General features: G+C 48.0%; 1 protein-coding gene across 1 annotated transcript in view; it reads right to left on the reverse strand.

Moving 5' to 3' along the window:
* The window catches only part of LOC311510836 (adhesion G protein-coupled receptor E3-like), a 28,805-nt gene extending 13,760 nt beyond the window's left edge, over positions 1 to 15,045 (reverse strand). The window contains exons 1-8 of the mRNA XM_084610859.1: positions 14,969 to 15,045; positions 12,290 to 12,367; positions 5,090 to 6,319; positions 3,432 to 3,508; positions 2,990 to 3,079; positions 2,274 to 2,454; positions 1,179 to 1,295; positions 78 to 277 (exon numbers count right to left, since the gene is read on the reverse strand). Coding sequence (XP_084466985.1) covers positions 78 to 277; positions 1,179 to 1,295; positions 2,274 to 2,454; positions 2,990 to 3,079; positions 3,432 to 3,508; positions 5,090 to 6,319; positions 12,290 to 12,367; positions 14,969 to 14,999 — 2,004 coding nt within the window. The 5' untranslated portion in view covers positions 15,000 to 15,045. The remainder of the gene's footprint in view (positions 1 to 77; positions 278 to 1,178; positions 1,296 to 2,273; positions 2,455 to 2,989; positions 3,080 to 3,431; positions 3,509 to 5,089; positions 6,320 to 12,289; positions 12,368 to 14,968) is intronic.
* Between the last annotated feature and the right edge of the window lie 5,823 nt (positions 15,046 to 20,868).

A 20,868-nucleotide genomic window follows, 5' to 3' on the forward strand; every position in this document is an offset into this window, starting at 1 on the left:
TGGCCCCCTTACCCCCGTCTGTGCCCCGGAGTCCTGGAGTCCCGGGCACACAGCAAAGTAAAAAGATCTACACTCACCTGTCTATGGCGCAGGGTGAAATTCACAGGTCTGGAGAGGTTCATGGGCCTCCCATCTCCGATAGCCCCACTCACCACCCTGGAATTCAGGTGAAAATTCCTCAATTTCTCATCAGCCATTAGATCTCCCTCATCAAGTAATGTCGTGTTAATGATGCAGTCCAGGGTGGAGTAAGAAATAAAAGCAACAGCCCAAGGATCTGAAAACATGAAATGATGCCTCATCATAGAGACAGGGACACTGAGACAAAGAAAGAGCAATCCACGTGCCAAAGGTCACAGCGAGTCTGGGGCAGAGCTGGGAAAAGAACCCAGGAGTCCTGGCTAGCATTTTGAGCTTTAACCACTCGAATATGTTGCCTCCTCCCTCTTCTTCCACAGAAGCACTTCTGTGTTGGAAACATCTGGCGTGCACGATAGGAGTGTGATTCCTAAAGTGCACTAACATACATTAAAGCACACTAGGGAACCTTTAGTGCACACTAGTAGGGTCTATACAGACCAATTAATGCACAGTTAGTTAGTGCTCGTTAGAAATCATACCCCCATACTACACATTATCCAGCTCGGTACACAGCCCTAGGTGAAAGGCACTGAGGTGAAGCCATAGTTTTTCTTGGTTAGGAGAGGCAGAGGGGATGGTTAGTGAGGAGCTTTCCCTGGGGCTAAAGAATTAAGAACCAGCCCCAGTTACATCATACTGGCCTGAAAATTGGAGTAAAATTGGTCAATATTATCCTGGTTCCATTCCAGGAAGTCACACATGTCAACCTGGGGCCTAGCTGGGCTCATCATCAGGACATCATGTGTTGGGCCAACGGATCTCTGATCTTTCCATTCTCTGGACCAATTCATATGCCCATCAAAGCTTCTCTCTCCTCCCTGCCCCACATGGGTTGGTTTTCATGCTGAGGGACAGCCAGGAATGAAGGGCTCTGCACAGCTCAACGGCCTGAGAAACACTGGCTCAGCCAACAAGGTCCACACTAGTGTCAGGATAACAAAGGCAAGCAAGCCAGTGTGGGGCGAGAGGAAGGGGAGAACTAGGGCCGGGGTTTGGTGTCTAAAGGGGTGAGTGCCTGGGAAGCACCAGGATGGTACCTTCTGTGGCTGCTCTGGTGACAGCATTGCAGTGAACGTCCATTGTCTCCTCCTGACCTCTCAGCCTGAAGACCTCATCACGGCAACTTGCAGCTCGGACGAGGAGCGTCTCGATAGCTGGAGAGAGAAATGGCAATGCTTCTTGCTGCAAGGGCAAGGCAGGTTTGGAGCTCCACTATCTCTGAATCCCACCACCCCTCCCCCTTCCTCCTCACCTCCATCTTTCTGTGTTTCCCTGAGCCCCTCTGGCTGACCTTCTGTGATCCATCATGCCTGCGCCCCCATGAAGATGCCACTGTGCCAAGAGGCAGAAGGCAACTTCTCCCTGCTGCCTCACCTCTGCACTTTAGCAGGGGAAGCAGCAAGAAGGGGTATTGCTGGGGCAGGGAGTGAAAGGAGGAACTAATGGCAGCTGCCTGTGGCGACAGGAGATTGGCATTGCTTTTAAACCCCTCTCAGGCAGCTGCCATTGCTGCAAAGCGCCAGGGCTGGGTTTATGGGTGGTGGGTAGCATAGGCCGGGGAAGGCTGTGCCTCCCTAAACAGCCTGGCATGGCCCAGCCCATGCTTTGCCCCCAGGCTCCCTCCTGCCTGCTTCCAGTTCCCTTCTGACTCTTCCATGGCTGAGAGGCTGGGGCAGGCAGGCTGGGGCAGGCAGGTGCTCACAAGGCCCAGGGCTGGGGGCGCTGGGGCTGGGGCCATGCCACGTCATGCTGTCTGCCCATCTGCCGGGCGCTGGAGTTGGGGATGCTCCGGCTGCCCAGCACTCTAGGGCTGGGGGTTCTCTGGCTGCAGTACCCATCTGACGCTCTGGGTCTGGGGTAGTGCGGGGTGCGAGGCAGGTTTCTCTGGGCTCTAGTGGAAGATGGGGGATGGAAGAGGAGGGGATGGGCCTTGGGCAGAGAGGGAGGGGCCTGGGGCTAGTTTCTCTCCATGGTTAACCTCCCTCAGTGGCTCATTCAGCTGCCGCCCAGGGCTGGGTTTTAAACCCTGAGGGAGGGGCAGTGAGGCTGCAGTGGTGTTCTGCACTGAAAAGAGTATAACCCCCATCTCACAGCTGCCACGAGGCGATGTGGGAGCCTCTCATCCTCCTCACCCATAAACTCTGTTGTCACATTCGTCTTATTCTCCGGAGACCGCAAAGCAACCGTCAGTGCAGCCAATTCCACACTCTGCAGGAGGAAGGTCACGGCAGAGGCCACGTCCCTCTTGCTCTCAGTCCCACCAGCACTGAGGAAGGAGCTATTCAGCAAGGAACCAAAGGGGCGAGCAACTTCCTGGGATTGGGAAAGGAAACACCCTGAGAAGGACGGAGGATTTCAGTGGTTCATGAGCCACATTCTTCAGACTCCCAGGGAAACAATGACCCTCTTAGGGACATACAGGTTCATAGTGACCTTCCCACTCAGAGGGACTGCAGCATTCTCAAAGAGGGAGCCCTTTACTGAGCGAGTGAGGCTACTGAGGCTTGCTCAGGACTTCACAGTAACCTGAAGCCAGGGTACGTCTAACACCGTGTGTCATTCGCTCCTCATCCCTGGTCCCTTCAGTGTAGGTGCCAGAGAACATTACAACCAATCAGCAGACATCTCCGTTCTCTCTGTGTTGCCCCCGGAAGCAATTTGGATCTTCCTAGGACCAGTGGGGACAGAACCCAGATCCCCTGCCACTTCAGCTAGAGATCATGCACATGCGCACACACACCCCTTTTCTGAAGAGCAGCTACAATTTCCCCCAAAGTGAGAGGGCTATACCAATGCGCAGGGCATTTGGCCATGGAGCGTCCACCCACGTAGGGGCAGAACCTCTAACCTCCAGCGATGCTGCTCTGCCCTCTGCACACATGGACTCCAAATTCACTAAGGTTGAATTCATGAAGGAGCAAAATTCACTGGTGTTGCCCTGCAGAACAATCAGAGGAAATGGGTTATTTCTACAAGCATGGAAAGGCCACCCAAAATTAAGGTAAATGGTTCCTCATCGTGATCTTGCTTTGACCTGTGATTGGCTGGCTGTCCCACTACAATGTCCACAGATTATACATGTTAAGGCTAAGTGTGCTGAAGCCCACAGACATGCTGATATTTCACATAGTATTGAAGGTTGAGTTTTCAAAAGCACTTTGTGTTGGACTGATTCTGCTCCCACTGAAGTCAGTGGTAAACCTTGGATAAGCAGAGAATCCTCAGGCTCAAAGTTTTCTGTGTACTCTTTGTGAAAACCCTCAAAGCCCAAATAAACCCCTTACACATACCTGCTGAAAGACATCTCTGCACTTCTTCAACTGCTCTCTTATCTGTTGAGTCTCAGTCTGGCATTTAAAGGTAACATCTAGCAACACAAAGAGAGGCACGGACAATTACATCAAGTCAACATCTGCAGGGCTAAGGTTTTCAAAAGTGTCTCGTGATTTCAGACATCTTAAAAGGGCCCTGACTTTCAAAAGTGCTGAGCACTCACCCTTTAAGGTGTCAGGTTAGGCAACCAAAATCACAAAGGCAATTTTGAAAATCTTGGCCAAAGTGACACACCTAAGACCACACTCACACGAACTCTATGACGGAGCTGGGAATGGAAGCTTGATCAATTGAGTCCCAGCCTAACATTTTAACCACAAAGGCCATCCTTTCTTCCTTCCAGAATACAAAGTTGATGATCTCCTGAAGGTGTTTTCTTCCTTTAGCTCCATTGATCCCTTTAGCCCTGTCTGACAACTTTCAACTGAGTTTATAATCAGTTAGCAATACATTCAGCCCTAAAAGCCTGGTGTGTGTCCACACATCACCTGGTTAATACTCACTTAAGCTTTGTCTGTGTGTCTCATTGATCAGTGTGTCTTATGTGTCCTGTGGGGCTGCTCCACCAAAGGTCTGGTTCTGCTACAGCTCCTAGCTATGGGAGTTTGTCTCTTAGCTCAATCAGGAGTGGGTCATGGAGTTAAAAGGTCCTGGGTTTGATCCTTGGGGTTACCAAGAAGACAGTTGTTACATCAATACTCAAGAAGTTTCCCTTCCCAAGAACTGTTCTAACCCTGCTCTTGTACTTCTAAAAGGCCTAACTCTCATCAAGGTATGTCTACACTAGGAACGCTAAAGTGGTGCAGCTGCAGCTGTGTCACTGTAGTGTAGACACTGACGATGGTGATGGAAGGGTTCTTCCATTGCTGTAGTAAATCCGCCTCTCAGAGGTGGTAGCTAGGACAAGAGAAGAAGTCTTCTATAGTCTTCCCCAGTGCAAGCACAGGAGTGGCATAAGTAAGAATCAGGCACAAAATTCCCTTGGGTACCAGAGGGCATCACAACCAAGTGTAGGAGGAAAAGTGCAACGGTCCTTAAACCAATTCAGACCAGCTGGCGAGCAGCTGCCTAACTGCATGAGCTGGGCGGAAACTAGTAGAGTGCAGCTAGCAACACAGGTACAATCTTAGGCCTGGACTACGCCTAAAACTTCGGTAGATCTAGCTATGTCACTCAGCGGTGTGAAAAATGCACACCCCTGAGAGACGTAGTTAAGGCGTCCAAAGCCCAGTGTCGACACCACTAGGTTGACAAAAGAATTCTTCCGTCAACCCAGATACCAGCTCTCGGCGGGGTGGATTCACTACAGTGACAGAAAAACCCCTTCCATCGCTGTACCAAGTGTCTACACGACAGTGCTTCAGAGGCACATCTGCAGCGCCGTACCTGCTGCTGTAGCTTCTGTAGTATGGACACAGCCTGAGTAACTGTGGCTAGTGGTGGCCTAGGATGGCATGCTGGGCCAAATTCTCAGCTGGTGTAACTCAATGGAGCCCCATCAAAATCAACAGACTTTACACCAGGCCCATGGTTGCCTCCCCGGTTGTGACACTGTTTTCTTTGCATCATGCACAGAAACTGTGGTCAAAATAGATTTAAAACCCAGGCTACTCACCCTTCCTGCAGGAACCTGGAGTCCCATAGCTGTCCATGGGAGCAGTGCCAACACTCAGGAGTGCGAATGGAGAGCTGGCATGTTCCACAGCATGGGATCTCATGGCAGGTCCAAGCGTACGCATGCCCCAAACGAACTCAGTGCCAGGGACTGGGTTCCACTTCACATCCTTTAGAGGCTGATTGTCTAAGATGATGGCGCCAGTCTCTGATCTATTGGCCACCATCAAGGCAAAGTTCTTGAAGCCCTCCTGCTCATTTAGAGAATACATCAGGCAGTAACTGGCAACATCTGGAACATTCATCAGGAAGGCGTGGGAGGAATTAGGGATAGCTGCGCCCAGGCTGTAGAACACCACCTGGATGCCCACGTTACCAGAGATGTAGAGTGAGATTGAGGGCTTGACAGGAAGTTGGAGTACATTGCCTCCTGTTAGAGTAACATTCTCTTGCTTGTCCCCTCGTTGATACATCACAGTCGTGCTCTGGGAAGCAGTGATATAGACTATGTCATCTACTTTCTGCCAGGGTAAGGGAGGAATGATGTATGTTGTACCCCAGCTGCAGACTGGTAGGAGCTGCTCAAAGACGTGCTTGCATTTTGTGCTATTACAAAAACACACCTGGCCAACCAAGACGGCCACTGGCTTTTCTGAGACAATCCTGGTGCCAGACAGATCTTCTATGCCTTGTAATTGGATGCCTTGGAAACTGGGGAGCTTAATTCCCAGTTTGTTGCCAGTGGAGTAGACCTGTGTTAGGTAATGTAACTTGCCTTTCACATGGACGTCCACGGAGTTGGGCTCCTGGTACGTTATAATAGAGAACTCTGGATAACTCTTGAAGGATTCCGTGAAGGGAGTCACTACGTAGTGTTCATTTCCCAAGCTGGAGACAGGATACAGCACAGTGGTCTCAGGGCTCACATGTTTGTTGCTGACAGACACTACCGAGATATCTTTGTCAGCCTTGACTAGGACCACCTTGGAGAACTTGGTACTGCCCTTAACTCCCACTGACTCTGGTAGCCTGACCGGCACCATCTCTCCCTGATTTACCATAGTCTTATTCTCAAACCTTGCCCCATCACCCGTGTAATTGGAGATGGAAACAGACACTGAAGTGAAGGCAAAGTAACCAGTAATTTGCACTTCAAATTGACTTGAGTTCCCACAGTCCTCCATGTAGGAGGTGATGAATTCTCTTCCCAGAGTCTCAGTCTGACATGTGCCTGCAAGGAAAAATAGCAATAAAATGTTAGAGGTGGAGAGAGACACTGTCAAGAGGTGGATAGAGTAAAAGGGACTGGATCAACTTTGTTCAGGCCAAAAATTAAGGCCCAGTAAAAAAGAAAAGGAACTTGAAAATCTTAATGCAGCTAGAAATTTTCCCCATTATATTTGTAATCTAAATGAAAATAATTTTTATCAATAGTAAACATTATTTTAAATAATAAACAAGCGCAACTTAGACAGCTTAGAACCCAACAAAGACCTTGGAACCAAACACGACTTCAGGGAACGTTCCAATCTGGATCAGAACTCCATGATTGTCCCTGATCTCTATAATTGTTGAGAACCAGAATCCTGTATCCAAACACTCATGGAAACACAGAAAAATGTCAGATCCAGATGCACACTTAATGATTTGGACTCAGTTCTAAGAATAATTGTTTGCCCTCCCCTAGCACCTCCTGTCTAAGCTCAAAACACTTTAAAAAATTCTCAGTCCCACCAGGAGATGGGTCAATATTACTGTCCCCATTGCACTGAGGGGGAAATTAAGGCACAGAGAGGGTTAGGAGCTTGCTCAAAGTAACCCCACAAATCAGCAGTAGAATAAGAATAGAACCCAGGTTTCCTGACTCTCAGTCTCTTGTGCTCTAAGCATTAAAACCTACAACCCTTCTCAGCATTGGGAATAGAACCTTAGTCTGTTGTGTTGAGAAGGGTAGGTGCCTTGGACCTATTGGGGTACAGTAGTAATAAAACCCCTTTGTACTATTACAACATTAAACACATATGTGTGATTTGGGGTCTTGTGTCAAATTATCACTGGCATGGTCTCCTTTTGTAACCACCACTGTTAAATATATATATATATATATATGTATATACACACACAGAAAGAGAGAGAGAGAATTCTTTATTAAACACACATAAGAAACAGATAAATACAATTACGATTTAAAAAGTTAAATAAAACTTTAATTTAATAAGTTTCTTTTATTTCTCTTTTAATTATATAGGGCCAGATCTTCAAATAGTGTAAATCAGTGTAGCACCACTGACTACAAACAGACCTTTGCTGATTTACAAAACATGAGGATTCTGCCCATTACCCCCCAGCTGACATCCCACTTGGCTCTTTATAGAGAGATCCAGAAACATTATATCCCTCAATAAACATTTTATCCTCACTCCCAGAGCTCTCTCTCTGCCCTGAGTGGAAAGAAAATTAAGGCCAAATGTGTTATAGCTTCTCAAATTTCCACTAGCTGAGAATCTGACTGTCTAGCTTCAGGCCCTTTAATACGATCAGTGAGGGGAGATATTGTGAAATGCTGGGCTTCCTTCTCCTGTCCCTTACACCATATGACCTCCATTGATTTCAGTGCATTTCTCCTGATTTACATTGATGTACGTGAGAAGAGAATGAGGCCCATCATTCTTAGCCTGAATGGGAGCTGGCGGCAGGGCTGGATTTAGGGGCAGGTGACCCAGGCAACCACCGGTGGCGCCAGGTTTGGGGGGCCCCGGGCTCGGGGTGCTGTTTTGGTTGTTAGCGACAAAAGGGAAAACAGAATGTTTGAAGTAAAATGTTTCAGGTATTTCATATATGGATTCATTTTTCACTAGCCTCCTAGAATGTTCTGGACCTTTATAGGATCTCATGGAACCTTCCAGATTTTCTGAGAACTACATTTTCCTCCAGCCTCCTAGAATGTTGTCAGCCATGCCCTTGTGACTATACACGGAGCAGGGCAGCACCTGCTTGGCAACTTTCTGATTGCACAAAACCAAACACCCTGGCCCCTGCCCCCTTCCCCAAGCCCCGCCACTTCCCCAAGGCCCTGCCCTCCACTCATTCCAGCCTCCCTACCTCCATTGGTCGCTCTCTGCCTCCCTCCCTCACTTTCACTAGGCTGGGGCAGAGGGTTGAGTTGTGGGAGGGGGTGAGAGCTCTATCTGGGGGTGCGTGCTCTGGGATGGAGTTTGGATGTGGGAGGGGGTTCCAACCTGGGGCAAGGATTTGGGATGCAGGTGAGGGTGCAGGGTCTGGGAGGGAATTAGGGTGCAGAATTGGGTTCTGACCTGCGGCAGGGAGTTGGAGTACAAGTAGGGGTGTGGGGTCTGGGAGGGGGTTTGGGTGCAGGATGCGGTTCCAACCTAGGGTAGGGGGTTCAGGGTGGGGGCTCTGGCTGGGCGGCACTTACCTCAGGCAGCTCCCAGTCGGTGGCGCAGCAGGGCTAAGGCAGGCTCCCTTCCTGCCCTAGCTCCACACTGCTCCCAGAAGTGGCCGGGATGTTCTGCCCCCTAGGCAGAGGAGCAGCCAGGTGGCTCTGTGCAGTGTGCACTGCCCATGCCCACAGGCGCTGTCTCCACAGCTCCCATTGGCCACAGTTCCCAGCCAATGGGAGCTGCGGAGCTGGCCCTGGGAGCAGCGGCAGCACTTGGAGCTTCTCTGATCACCGCTGAGCCTAGGGGCTGGACGTGCTGGCTGCTTCCAGGGAGCTACGTAAAGCCAGGGTAGGCAGGGAGCCTGCCATAGCCTCACTGCACCACCGACCTGACTTTTAATGACCCGGTGAGTGGTGCTGTCCGGAGCCGCCAGGGCCCATTTTCGACTGGACATTTCAGTTGAAAACCGGATGCCTGGCAATCCTAGTATCAACCGTTAATCTTATGAGACAGAGATAAATCATGCATACAAATAATGCATCAAAGTCATGAAATGGACTACAAATGCAATCAAAAATAAGGTATATAAAGGTTTAACAAATGGAAGGGGATGCACACAATTTAGTCTAGGGCCGGCCCTGGCTGCCGGTCCTCAATGCCTCTCAGGATTTAGCTCCATTTGTAGGATCATAGAATCATAGAATATTAGGGTTGGAAGAGACCTCAGGAGGTCATCTAGACCAGTGCTACTCAAAGTGGTGGTCCGTGGACCGGCGCTGGTCTGCAAGCCATCGGCTGCCAGTCTGCGCGCACACTGGAAAAAAAAATTGCTGGTCCCCCACATCAGATAGCTTGAGAAGCACTGGGCTAGACCAATCCCCTGCTCAAAGCAGGACCAACACCAACTAAACTATCCCAGCCAGGGCTTGTCAAGCCAGGCCTTAAAAACCTCTAAGGATGGAGATTCCACCACCTCCCTAGGGAACCCATTCCAGTGCTTCACCACCCTCCTGGTGAAATAGTGTTTTCTAACATCCAACATATACCTCCCCCACTGCAACTTGAGATGGTTGCTCCTTTTCCTGTCATCTACCATCACAGAGAGCAGCCGAGCTCCATCCTCTTTGGAACCCCCCTTCAAGTAGTTGAAGGCTGTTATCAAATCCCCCCACACACTCTTCTCTTCTGTAGACTAAATTAACCCCAGTTCCCTCAGCCTCTCCTCGTAAGTCATGTGCCCCAGCCCCCTAATCATTTTCATTGCCCTGCACTCAACTCTCTTCAATGTGTCCACATCCCTTCTGTAGTGGGGGGACCAAAACTGTTTGCAATACTCCAAGTGTTATTCCTTGACTTTAGCAAAGTTTTTGATATGGTATCGCACAGTATTCTTGCCAGCAAGTTAAAGAAGTATGGGCTGAATGAATGGACTATAAGATGGATAGAAAGCTGGCTAGATCCTTGGTCTCAACAAGTAGTGATAAATGGCTCCAAGTCTAGCTGGCAGCCGGTATCAAGCACAGTGCCCCAAGAGTCGGTCCTGGGGCTGGTTTTGTTCAATATCTTCATTAACGACCTGGAGGATGGCGTGGATTGCACCCTCAGCAAGTTTGCAGATGACACTAAACTGGGAGGAGTGGTAGATATGCTGAAGGATAGGGATAGGATACAGAGGGATCTAGACAAAATAGAGGATTGGGCCAGAAGAAATCTGATGAGGTTCAACAAGGACAAGTGCAGAGTCCTGCACTTAGGACGGAAGAATCCCATGCACCCCTACAGACTAGGGCCTGAGCGGCTAGGCAGCAGTTCTGCAGAAAAGAACTGAGGGGTTACGGTGGATGAGAAGCTTTATACGAGTCAACATTGTGCCCTTGTTGCCAAGAAGGCTAACGGCATTTTGGGCTGTATAAGTAGGAGCATTACCAGCAGATCGAGGGACATGATCGGTCCCCTCCATTCGGCATTGGTGAGACCTCATCTGGAGTACTGTGTCCAGTTTTGGACCCCACACTACAAGAAGGATGTCGAAAAATTGGAAAGAGTCCAGCGGAGGGCAACAAAGATGATTAGGGGGCTGGAGCACGTGATTTATGAGGAGAGGCTGAGGGAACTGGGATTATTTAGTCTGCAGAAGAGAAGAATGAGGGGGGATTTGCTTTCAACTACCTGAAAGGGGGTTCCAAAGAGGATGGATCTAGACTGTTCTCAGTGGTACCAGATGACAGAATGAGGAGTAATGGTCTCAGGTTGCAGTGGGGGAGGTGTAGGTTGGATATTAGGAAACACTGTTTCACTAGGAGAGTGGTGAAGCACTGCAATGCGTTACCTAGGGAGGTGGTGGAATCTCCTTCCTTAGAGATTTTTAAGGTCAGGCTTGACAAAGCCCTGGCTGGGATGATTTAGTTGGGGATTAGGTCCTGCTCTGAGCAGGACGTTGGACTAGATGACCTCCTGAGGTCCCTTCCAACCCTGATATTCTATGATTCTATGTGTGGCCTCACCAGTGCTGAATAGAGGGGAATAATCACTTCGCTCAATCTGCTGGCACTGCTCCCACTAATACAGCCCAATGTGCCACTGGCCTTCTTGGCAATAAGAATTTCCCAGCGCTTCTAGTTTCTACATGAAATTGATCAGGATCTCAATTTTCATTTGCAATTCTGTAATACTCACAGCTCCTTAAAGAGGAAGCTGCCAAAACGACAGATCCAGAGTTACTGCTACTTCATTCTCCCTCGCTCCTTTCTGACAGACTTCCAGGGACTGCAGTCCAGTATAGGAAGTCACCAGCTACTGCTTTCTGGGCCCACCTCTGGCTTTTCAGTATGGCCTAGTGACACTATTAAAAGACCTCTCAGTGGGACATGGAAGCAGAAAGAGGTTCTTGTCCACCATGGGACAGAGTGTGAGCAGACTAAAACTAGAATACCCTAAGGAGTGACAGAGGGAGAAAGAGGGAGTGAATGAATAAACGAACACAGAGAAGGAGGAATTATCCCTGACACCCAATCTTCCCTGTTCTCAAAATTCTGGGTTTTCCCTTCAGGGCCTGTTTAGAACCTGAGGTGGACCCACCCCTCTGGGCATTCCGCTGCGCCTAATGACCCAGATGCAGTGAACCCCCACATTAGACTCCAGAGAATGCTGCTGAGAGCTGCCAAGCCAATACCAGCTTCATGACAGACACTCTATATGATACTCACTTATTATGGGCACAGAAACGTTACACATAGAATCATAGAATCATAGAATATCAGGGTTGGAAGGGACCTCAGGAGGTCATCTAGTCCAACCCCCTGCTCGAAGCAGGACCAATTCCCAGTTAAATCATCCCAGCCAGGGCTTTATCAAGCCTGACCTTAAAAACCTCTAAGGAAGGAGATTCTACCACCTCCCTAGGTAACGCATTCCAGTGTTTCACCACCCTCATAGTGAAAAAGGTTTTCCTAATATCCAATCTAAACCTCCCCCTCTGCAACTTGAGACCATTACTCCTCGTTCTGTCATCTGCTACCATTGAGAACAGTCAAGAGCCATCCTCTTTGGAACCCCCTTTCAGGTAGTTGAAAGCAGCTATCAAATCCCCCCTCATTCTTCTCTTCTGCAGACTAAACAATCCCAGCTCCCTCAGCCTCTCCTCATAAGTCATGTGTTCTAGACCCCTAATCATTTTTGTTGCCCTTCGCTGGACTCTCTCCAATTTATCCACATCCTTCTTGTAGTGTGGGGCCCAAAACTGGACACAGTACTCCAGATGAGGCCTCACCAATGTACACAAGGCATTATGTTTCACTTACCTGAGAATTTACCAATTCTGTTTGTCATCTGGGTGCTTGCTGGTGGTAGAAACCAGAACAGTCCAAGGAGGAAAAACACTTGAGAGAAGATGAACAAAATTTGTTTAAAATCTAAGATATGGCAGTAAATAACACAGGGAGACATTACTAAATAAAGGAGTCTAAGCACCTTTGTATGAGTCTGAACCTAATCTCAGTTACACTGGTGTCAATTTGGAATGACTCCATTGATTTACTTTTATTGGCGTAATCCTGAATTTATCCTGGGACTTAGGAGATCAGAAATAGGATCAGGGCACTGGACCTCATTGATGTGGGGAGAATGGAAGGTAGAAACTGGATTTTTCCATTCTAGTCTCACCCTCTGATGCCCTGTAGGAGGCAGCTGGGAGGCTGGAGTCTGAGTAGCTTCTCAATGGCCTGGGGCAGGGTGTCATGGAGTCACAGGGTCTGGTCTATGCCACAGCCTGTAACCAGTCCCTTTGGAGAGATCCCTGTAGTGTGCTGGGCCCCAAGGACCCACACAGTTCCACAGGGGCAGACCCGTGGCCTCCAAAACTAGGCCTTTGGGTGCCAGCAATCCCCATCATTTTCCATGGCTCCCAGTAGTAAGTCCAGCAGAGCCAGACTCCAGTGGGAGGTTTGTTCTTTACTCCTTCAGGGAACAATGCTCTCAGTGAGTATTTTCAGTAATGCCAGGCAGCCTTTTCAAAACAAGCTAAGAATGTATTAGCCACCTGGCCTACAGAATCCAACAGTCCTTACTGTAGCATAGAGAGGCACAGGTTAAGACATGGTCCATGCTGACCAATGCCAGAGCTCCCATGAGTCAGGCTGCTGTAGGAACAAACCGTCTTGGCACTTTCTCACCGTCTCTGTTCCTTTAGTTCCAGGTGTGTTTCCTGTGTCTCTGAAAGCTCAGCTCTAAACCCAGCCACCTGTCACCTTTCCCCTTTGTTCTCCCGCACAGTGCATTTGGTTTGCTGCCCTGCAAGCCTCCAGGAAATCTCCTTCCTCTCAGCTGTTGATCACAAGGAGTGAATGTCCTGGCCACTGGGGTTTCCGCTGTCTTTTCCAGACCCTCCATTCACAGGTGTAAATTTTCTTTACTTAGTTTGTTAATGACTCTGGTCTCCAGCCAGACTGTTGAGTCAAATACCACATCATATCCCTTTACGCTCAATGCACAGAAATGCAAAGGCCGGAGGGAAACTGAAGCATGCACAGGAATCATAAATCATTACCAAAATTCACACAATCACCATATAACATTCATAAACCAGTCGGAGAACACTTCAATCTCTCTGGTCACGCAATCACAGACATGAAGGTCGCTATCTTAAAACAAAAAAACTTCAAATCCAGACTCCAGCGAGAAACTGCTGAATTGGAATTCATTTGCAAATTGGATACTATTAATTTAGGCTTAAATAGAGACTGGGAGTGGCTAAGTCATTATGCAAGGTAGCCTGTTTCCTCTTGTTTTTTCCTACCCCCCCCCCCAGATGTTCTGGTTTAACTTGGATTTAAACTTGAAGAGTGGTCAGTTTGGATGAACTATTACCAGCAGGAGAGTGAGTTTGTGTGTGTATGGGGGTGGGGGGGATGTGAGAAAACCTGGATTTGTGCAGGAAATAGCTCAACTTGATTGTCATGCACATTGTATAAAGAGTTGTCACTTTGGATGGGCTATCACCAGCAGGAGAGTGAATTTGTGTGGGGGGGTGGAGGGTGAGAAAACCTGGATTTGTGCTGGAAATGGCCCACCTGATGATCACTTTAGATAAGCTATTGCCAGCAGGACAGTGGGGTGGGAGGAGGTATTGGTTCATATTCTCTGTGTATATATAAAGCCTGCTGCAGTTTCCACGATATGCATCTGATGAAGTGAGCTGTAGCTCACGAAAGCTTATGCTCTAATAAATCGGTTAGTCTCTAAGGTGCCACAAGTACTCCTTTTCTTTTTACAATCACCACACAGGGCTTTCCCCCTTTGCCCTTGTCATTTGGGTTCTGTCAGATATAACCTTCTCCCATCTGTTCCTCATGGGTCAGCATGCCCAATGCTCAGCAAGGAAACAAACACATGCCCTAAAGAGGGGCAAGATGCACCATAAGTTTGCAGGAGAGCATGTATCTTGCTAATCTGTTTAGCCAAGAGTTGGTGCTGCAGCTGCTCTCTGTCCACCTGTGAAGCCCAGCTGGTAACAGAATGTACATCTACACCGCGCAGCAGACTGCAGCAGCAGGGCTCAGAACCCAGCTTGACAGACTCGGGCTCGGGCTCCTGTGCTAAAAGTAGCTGAGTACACAGAGCTTCTAAGTTGTGGGTGGCTTGGACTGGAGGTCAGGCTCTGAAGTCTAGGGAAAGGAATGGGCCTCAGCTGGTCCAAACCACAACTTAAAAGTGCTGACTACACCGCTCTTTTTATCATGGTAGCAAAAGCCTGAGTCTGTCAAGGTGGGCTTGGAGGGTCCCTGCCACAGGCTGTGTAGATGTACCCTGATAGGCCAGGGAACCTCCGAAGTACTTCAGGACAGAACCCTTCTAACTTCCCCTCCCTGGCATCTCCAATAAGTTGCCAGCTGGCTACTCCCAGCTATTCAGCGGATAGCGGCTTCCCTGCCACACTCTCCCAAACACCACGGCTCTGTCATCACTAACTCGGTTCTACTTACTTGGAGGAAACGCGAAGCCTCGGCGTGCCATGGCTGCTCAGAAGACAAGCTCTGGGATTCTGACCCTGGCACCTTCCTTATTAACCCAAAACAAACCCACAAGCAGAACTGACACAAACTCGCTCACAGCAACTTCCTCTTTACTCCCCTTATCTCTGGTGTCTGGAAACAGAGTCTTTGGGCCAAGTTCACCTCAAGGAAGTCAGCAGCTGATCCCACAAAGGGGATGGGCCCTTTATTATTTATTATCTTCCCCAACCCCTGAAGTGTGCTAGGTGCCTGTCACAGAGTCCCCAGGCGATGCTCTGGAACTGCTCCCTACGAAACCAGTCAGGACTCTGGGGAAGTCTCCTTTCTGGGAGCAGCCTGTCTTCAGGATACACAGCTCACACAGCTTCCATCTTCCTGGGTCTGACCTCGGAGCATTCAGCATCCTCTGCCCCTCCGTGCGCTTCCCACAGCGACTCCGCCCAGGCGGGACTCCTCGGGAAGCCAGAGGGTCAACTCCGCAGTCATACGTGACTCTCAGCCAGCCAGTAAAACAGAAGGTTTATTAGACGACAGGAACATGGTCTAAACAGAGCTTGTAGGTGCAGAGAACAAGGACCCCTCAGCTGGGTCCATTTTGGGGGGCAGTGAGCCAGACAACCACATCTGCCCTTCACTCCATGTCCCCAGCCAGCCCCAAACTGAAACTCTCTCCAGCCCCTCCTCCCCTGGGTTTTGTCCCTTTCCCGGGCCAGGAGGTCACCTGATCTCTTTATCTCCGACCCTTTAGCTCTCACCTTGCAGAGGGGAAGGGCCCAGGCCACCAGTTGCCAGGAAACAGGGTGTTGGCCATTCTCTGTGTCCAGCCCCTGCACACACCTGCCCTCTAGGGCTCTGCAATGATCATACACCCTTATCCCACCACCTAGATACTTAAGAACTGCTTAGGGGAAACTGAGGCACCCCCACAATATTCAGAGGAAACGTTAAGAACAGTCCCGCTTCATCACAGTGCCCTCACAGGCCAACAGGGAATCAGACTGTTCTTATGCTGCATATCCCTTAGCTAAAAGGGTACAAGGCTCATGCTTTCAGTGCAGAAGATTCTAGGTACAATCCCTGCTGATGACCCACAGTAGAATGTGTCTTAGGAGAGGGCCTAGAGGAGGGAACTGGGGAAGGAATAATGGGGGTACAGGAATGTCTCCTCACTAGTCACTCGGCGCAGGATGCCCGGGACACTAGGAGGGTGGCTGGGTCAGGATCTATGCACCCAGGCACTCAGTCTGTGACCCAGGTTTTGACAAGGAGCCTCCTGGAGGGGAGCAGTCACACAGCTGACTTCTCAGGGACAGAGAAAGGGGTGGCGGAGGGTACCCCAATCCAGGTCCCTGTTCTTCAGGATGCTATTTCTGATAAGTTTTTGGAAAGTAACCTTGTCTCTTTAAATCAAGATGCAGCTCCAATGCCTGTGATAACAGAGGAGTTGGGACCAGGAAATTGCCAGGGGGTAGTTTGCCGGAATACAAATGACCCAACTGACAGAGAAGGGGGTGTTTTCCCCCAGGCTGGTGAGAAACAGGGAGCAGTTACGGGAAGGCTGCTGGGAGAAGGTGAATCTGATCGAAGGGTAAAGACACCTCGCCCAGAGAGCCCCGATCACAGCCCACTAGGGGGCAGGGAAGGACTCAGTGCTGGGAGGAGGAAACACTGGCTAACCCCAAAAGGGGAGCTGGATTTTCTACCTATGTACAGTCCTGGGATTGGGAGACCACTCCCCAAAGGGCCAGCCAATGTGCAGGATCCCCCTGAACACCTATCTTGCCAGACTCTGAGGCACCAAAATTCCAGAAACATGATTATATTAAGAGCCCACACAGAGGGGAATGCTGGAGGGAAAGAAAAGCCAGTGACTGATTACATTGGAGAGAGTCAAAGGACAGCATGGGTAATGAACAAACTAACCTTACACTACGCTATCTGAAAAGAGGGTGTGATATCATAAAGATACTGGTAAACGTACATCTGAGATAAACATTTTGGTATTAATGTTAAGTTTTAGGATAAAAATTTTGACATGGATGTTAAACCTTATGATAATGCTACTTTTCAATTAATACCTGTAAACAGGTTTAAAGCTTATCACAGCAGAAAAACCAAAAAAACCTGGTTTGCTGTGTGTGAATGAGGAAACTGAGGCACACCGCCTGATGGCCTTGATGGCTGGGTGCCAAGAGAACAATAACACAAACTACCTTTGAGCTCGTCAGTGACTAACCCTCTTGCAGTAAGTTAATGGGGGAGGAGTGACGTTCTGTACCTCGGGGGAACACCCTGCACCTCCATGTTCATCCTTATAATATGACTGTGTGGTATCCAATGCAAAGTATATCATATTGGGAGTCTTCGGAAGGCTCATGATGCTATATAGTGATGTTATAGTAATGGTTGTTACAGTAATGTTATAGTAATGTTATGGGCTGTAAATTCATATATATAGTTATGAGGATGACAATGTGTCCTCATGGCTTAAAATAGGCCCAGGCAAAACTCTCCAAGAGCAGAGGGGCAGTTCACACCTCATCAGGGCATGTATGGGACAAACCCAGCCCAGCCTCAAAGGAACAAAGGACACTTGCCTAGGCAGCAACAAAGGGTCTGTTGGACTCTTGAGTGAGTCACCCCACTTCCTTTGGTCAGTTTGGGACTGCGATGAGGTAATGCTCACCTGAGTCTGAAAGAGGGGGGCAAAGCCAAGAGGGAAGAAAGAACATGATAAAAGGGAGAGATGTTTGCCATGCTCTTCCTCTCTCTTCCACCTCCATCTACAGACATCACCACCAAGCGACTGAAGCACTGATCAAAGCAGAGAGCCTGGCTGAAGGGCAACCAGCCAGCCCATGGTGAGCAGCAGCTAAATATGTAAGGACACTGAAAGTGTTAAGATCAGCTTAGAATGTGTTTTGTTTCTATTTCATTTGACCAAATCCAACTTGTTTTGCTTTGACTTATAATCACTTAAAATCTATCTTTGTAGTTAATAAATCTCTTTGTTTATCCTACTGTAGCAGTGTGTTTGGTTTGAAGCGTGTCAGAGACTCTCCTTGGAATAACAAGCCTGGTGCATATCAATTTCTTTGTTGCACTGACGAATTTATATAAGCTTGCAGCGTCCAGCAGGCATAACTGGACACTGCAAGACGGAGGTTCCTAGGTTTGTGTCTGGGACCGGAGATATTGGTTAGTGTCATTCGGTTGCACAATCCAAGGAGCAGCTTATATGCCAGAGGCTGTGCGTGAACAGCCCAAGAGTGGGGGTTCTAACAGCAGAGCAGGGTAAGGCTGGCTCCCAGAGTCAAAGAATTGGACTGATCTAGCAGATCACCGGTCCAGATAACACCAGAGGGGAACATCACAGTGGGGCAGAGAGCAGGGTTGTATGTGCAGCTTGTTACTCCAAGTAGAGTTCACACTTTAAGCACCGATATTTGTGATTTTAACTGAGTCTTAAGTGCACTGGCTAAAAACAGTCAGGAGGAGGTCACAATTTTGTTATTTTCTGTTTGTTTATTTCGGGAAAGGGAAATAAGCACAAGAAAGCAGAAATATGACTACCAGTGAGGCAGCTAAAAAACTAGATCTGGCCAGACTGGAAGCGGCAGAGAAGGCAAAGGACTGCGAGTTTCAAATGTGGCAGGCAGAAATGAGGCTCAAAGAAGCAGCTGCAGCCAGGGAAACTATGGAAGCAGAGGCAGCCAGGAAGGCAGCCAGAGAGGAGGTTACACACAGAAGGGCCATAGAAGAAAAAGAGAAAGAGAGGGAAGAAAGAGAAACAGAGTGGGAAGAAAGAGAACAGAGGTAGAGAGAGAGCGAAAACACCAACTGGACCTGCTAGAGAAGCAGAACCAGAACCCCCCGACCCCAACAACTCTCATCACTCCAAAAATCCACAAATGGGAACTCTTATGTCTTGCATACAGGATGATATTGCTGAATATCTGACTACCTTTGAAAGGCTGTGTGTAATACATGAAATAATAAGAGAGTTCCTACCCTGATTGCGAAATTAACTGGTAAAGCTCGAAGTGTATTCAATGGAATGCCTATTGAAGATGCTTTAGACTACTATAAATTTAAAGATACTATTTTGTGAAGATTTCAGATTACCCCTGAAACATATAGAGTTACATTTAGGAATCTTAAGAGGGATATTGGGACGAGTAATGGGGAATATGTAAACAAAATGAAAGATTTGTTGGGGAAATGGGTGAGGGGTAAAGAGGTGGCAAGTTGATCTTGTTGCTCAAGAGCATTTCTTAAGCATATATAAGGCTGAAGTAAACCAGTGTCTATGGGACGAAGATGTCAAGTCTGTGGATGAGATGGCTCTTTTAGCTGATGCCTTCGAACAGACTCAGGCGTCTATTGACGGCAGGCCACAGAAAGAGGGGTTTAAAACTGGTGGGAAGGGAGGATCCCATTTTGCCCCTGGGAAGAGAGAAGGGGCTTGGGAGCCTAAATGAGTTATAGAATCTGGCCCTAAATTAACTTTGCCTGTTTGAAAATTTCCCCCAAATGGATTGCAATTCCCTTGAATAAAAACAACGAGGAGTCCTTGTGTCACCTTAGGGACTAACACATTTATTTGGGCATAAGCTTTCATGTATCTGATGCACCTGATGAAGTGGGTTATAGCCCACGAAAGCTTATGTCGAAGTAAATCTGTTAGTGTCTAAGGTGCCACAAGGACTCCTTGTTGTTTTTGCTGATACAGACTAAAACCGCTACCCCTCTGAAATCAATTCCCTTGAATATAGTCATGGTTCAACATTATCCATGGAATAATTTTGCTGAATGACTTATTCAATGTTCAGTTCTCAAGCTGTTTTAATTGATTGCTTAAGTCACCCAGTCTTATTTCGAACTCTTAAATTCTGGTGCCTAAGTCCCCTACAGTTACTATTTTGATAGTCACTTCCCACTAAAGCTGTGAGGGGTGGGGAAGATGCAACAACAAAATTGTTGAAAAATTGTCTGTACTTATTCAATGAAATTTTGAAATATAAAAAATTTCAGCCAGCTACATAGTTGCTCAAAAACTATAAAAACTTTGACATTTTTCCTCCCTGCATTCTCCCCCGTCCCCCTTTTGTTGAAATTCAAAATGTTCTTGATTCTTTCCCCACTCCTTTTTTTGGTTAAAGTTTACGGTTTCAATGCATTTGTGATAAATGCAAGGCGGGGGTGGGGGAGAAGCTCTCTTTTATGGACACCCAGCCAGCCAATTAGCTAAAAAGTCCCTTTTGGTGGCTGTTCTCTGCTTGCTTTACCTGTAAAGGGTTAACAAAGTCCCCCAGGTGAAGAAACGGGAGTGGGCACCTGACCAAAAGAGCCAATGGGAAGGCTAGAACTTATTCAAATGGGGAAAAAACTTCCCCTTTATGTCTCTGTTGTTATTGCTCTGGGAAAGAGGGGAACAGGGAGCAGTTATGCTATGAGAAGCTTTAAGCCAGGTATGATCATAAATCATCAGATCATACCTAGAACTACTTATTTGGAACTCCCAAATGTGTAAGTGGATCAGGAATGTTTAGAAAGACCCAATTAGGGTTATTTCTGTTTATTTCTTATGGCTAATGGTCTCCTCTGTGCTAACCCCAGATGCTTTTGTTTGCTTGTAACCTTTAAGATGAACCCTCAAGAAAGCTAGTTTGGGTGCTTAATTTTTGGAATCTAGCAAATGCCTAAATTACAGATGCATTTTTCTTTCTTTTCTGTTTTTAATAATATTTACCTGTTTTAAAGAACAGGGTTGGATTTTTGGTGTCCTAAGAGGTTTGTGCATATGTTGTCAAATTAGCTGGTAGCAACAGCTAATTTCCTTTGTTTTCTTTCTCAGCTCTTCCCAGAGG

This window comes from Lepidochelys olivacea (assembly GCF_965140295.1).
Source record: "Lepidochelys olivacea isolate rLepOli2 genome assembly, chromosome: 20".
In the NCBI taxonomy this organism is placed as follows: domain Eukaryota; kingdom Metazoa; phylum Chordata; order Testudines; family Cheloniidae; genus Lepidochelys; species Lepidochelys olivacea.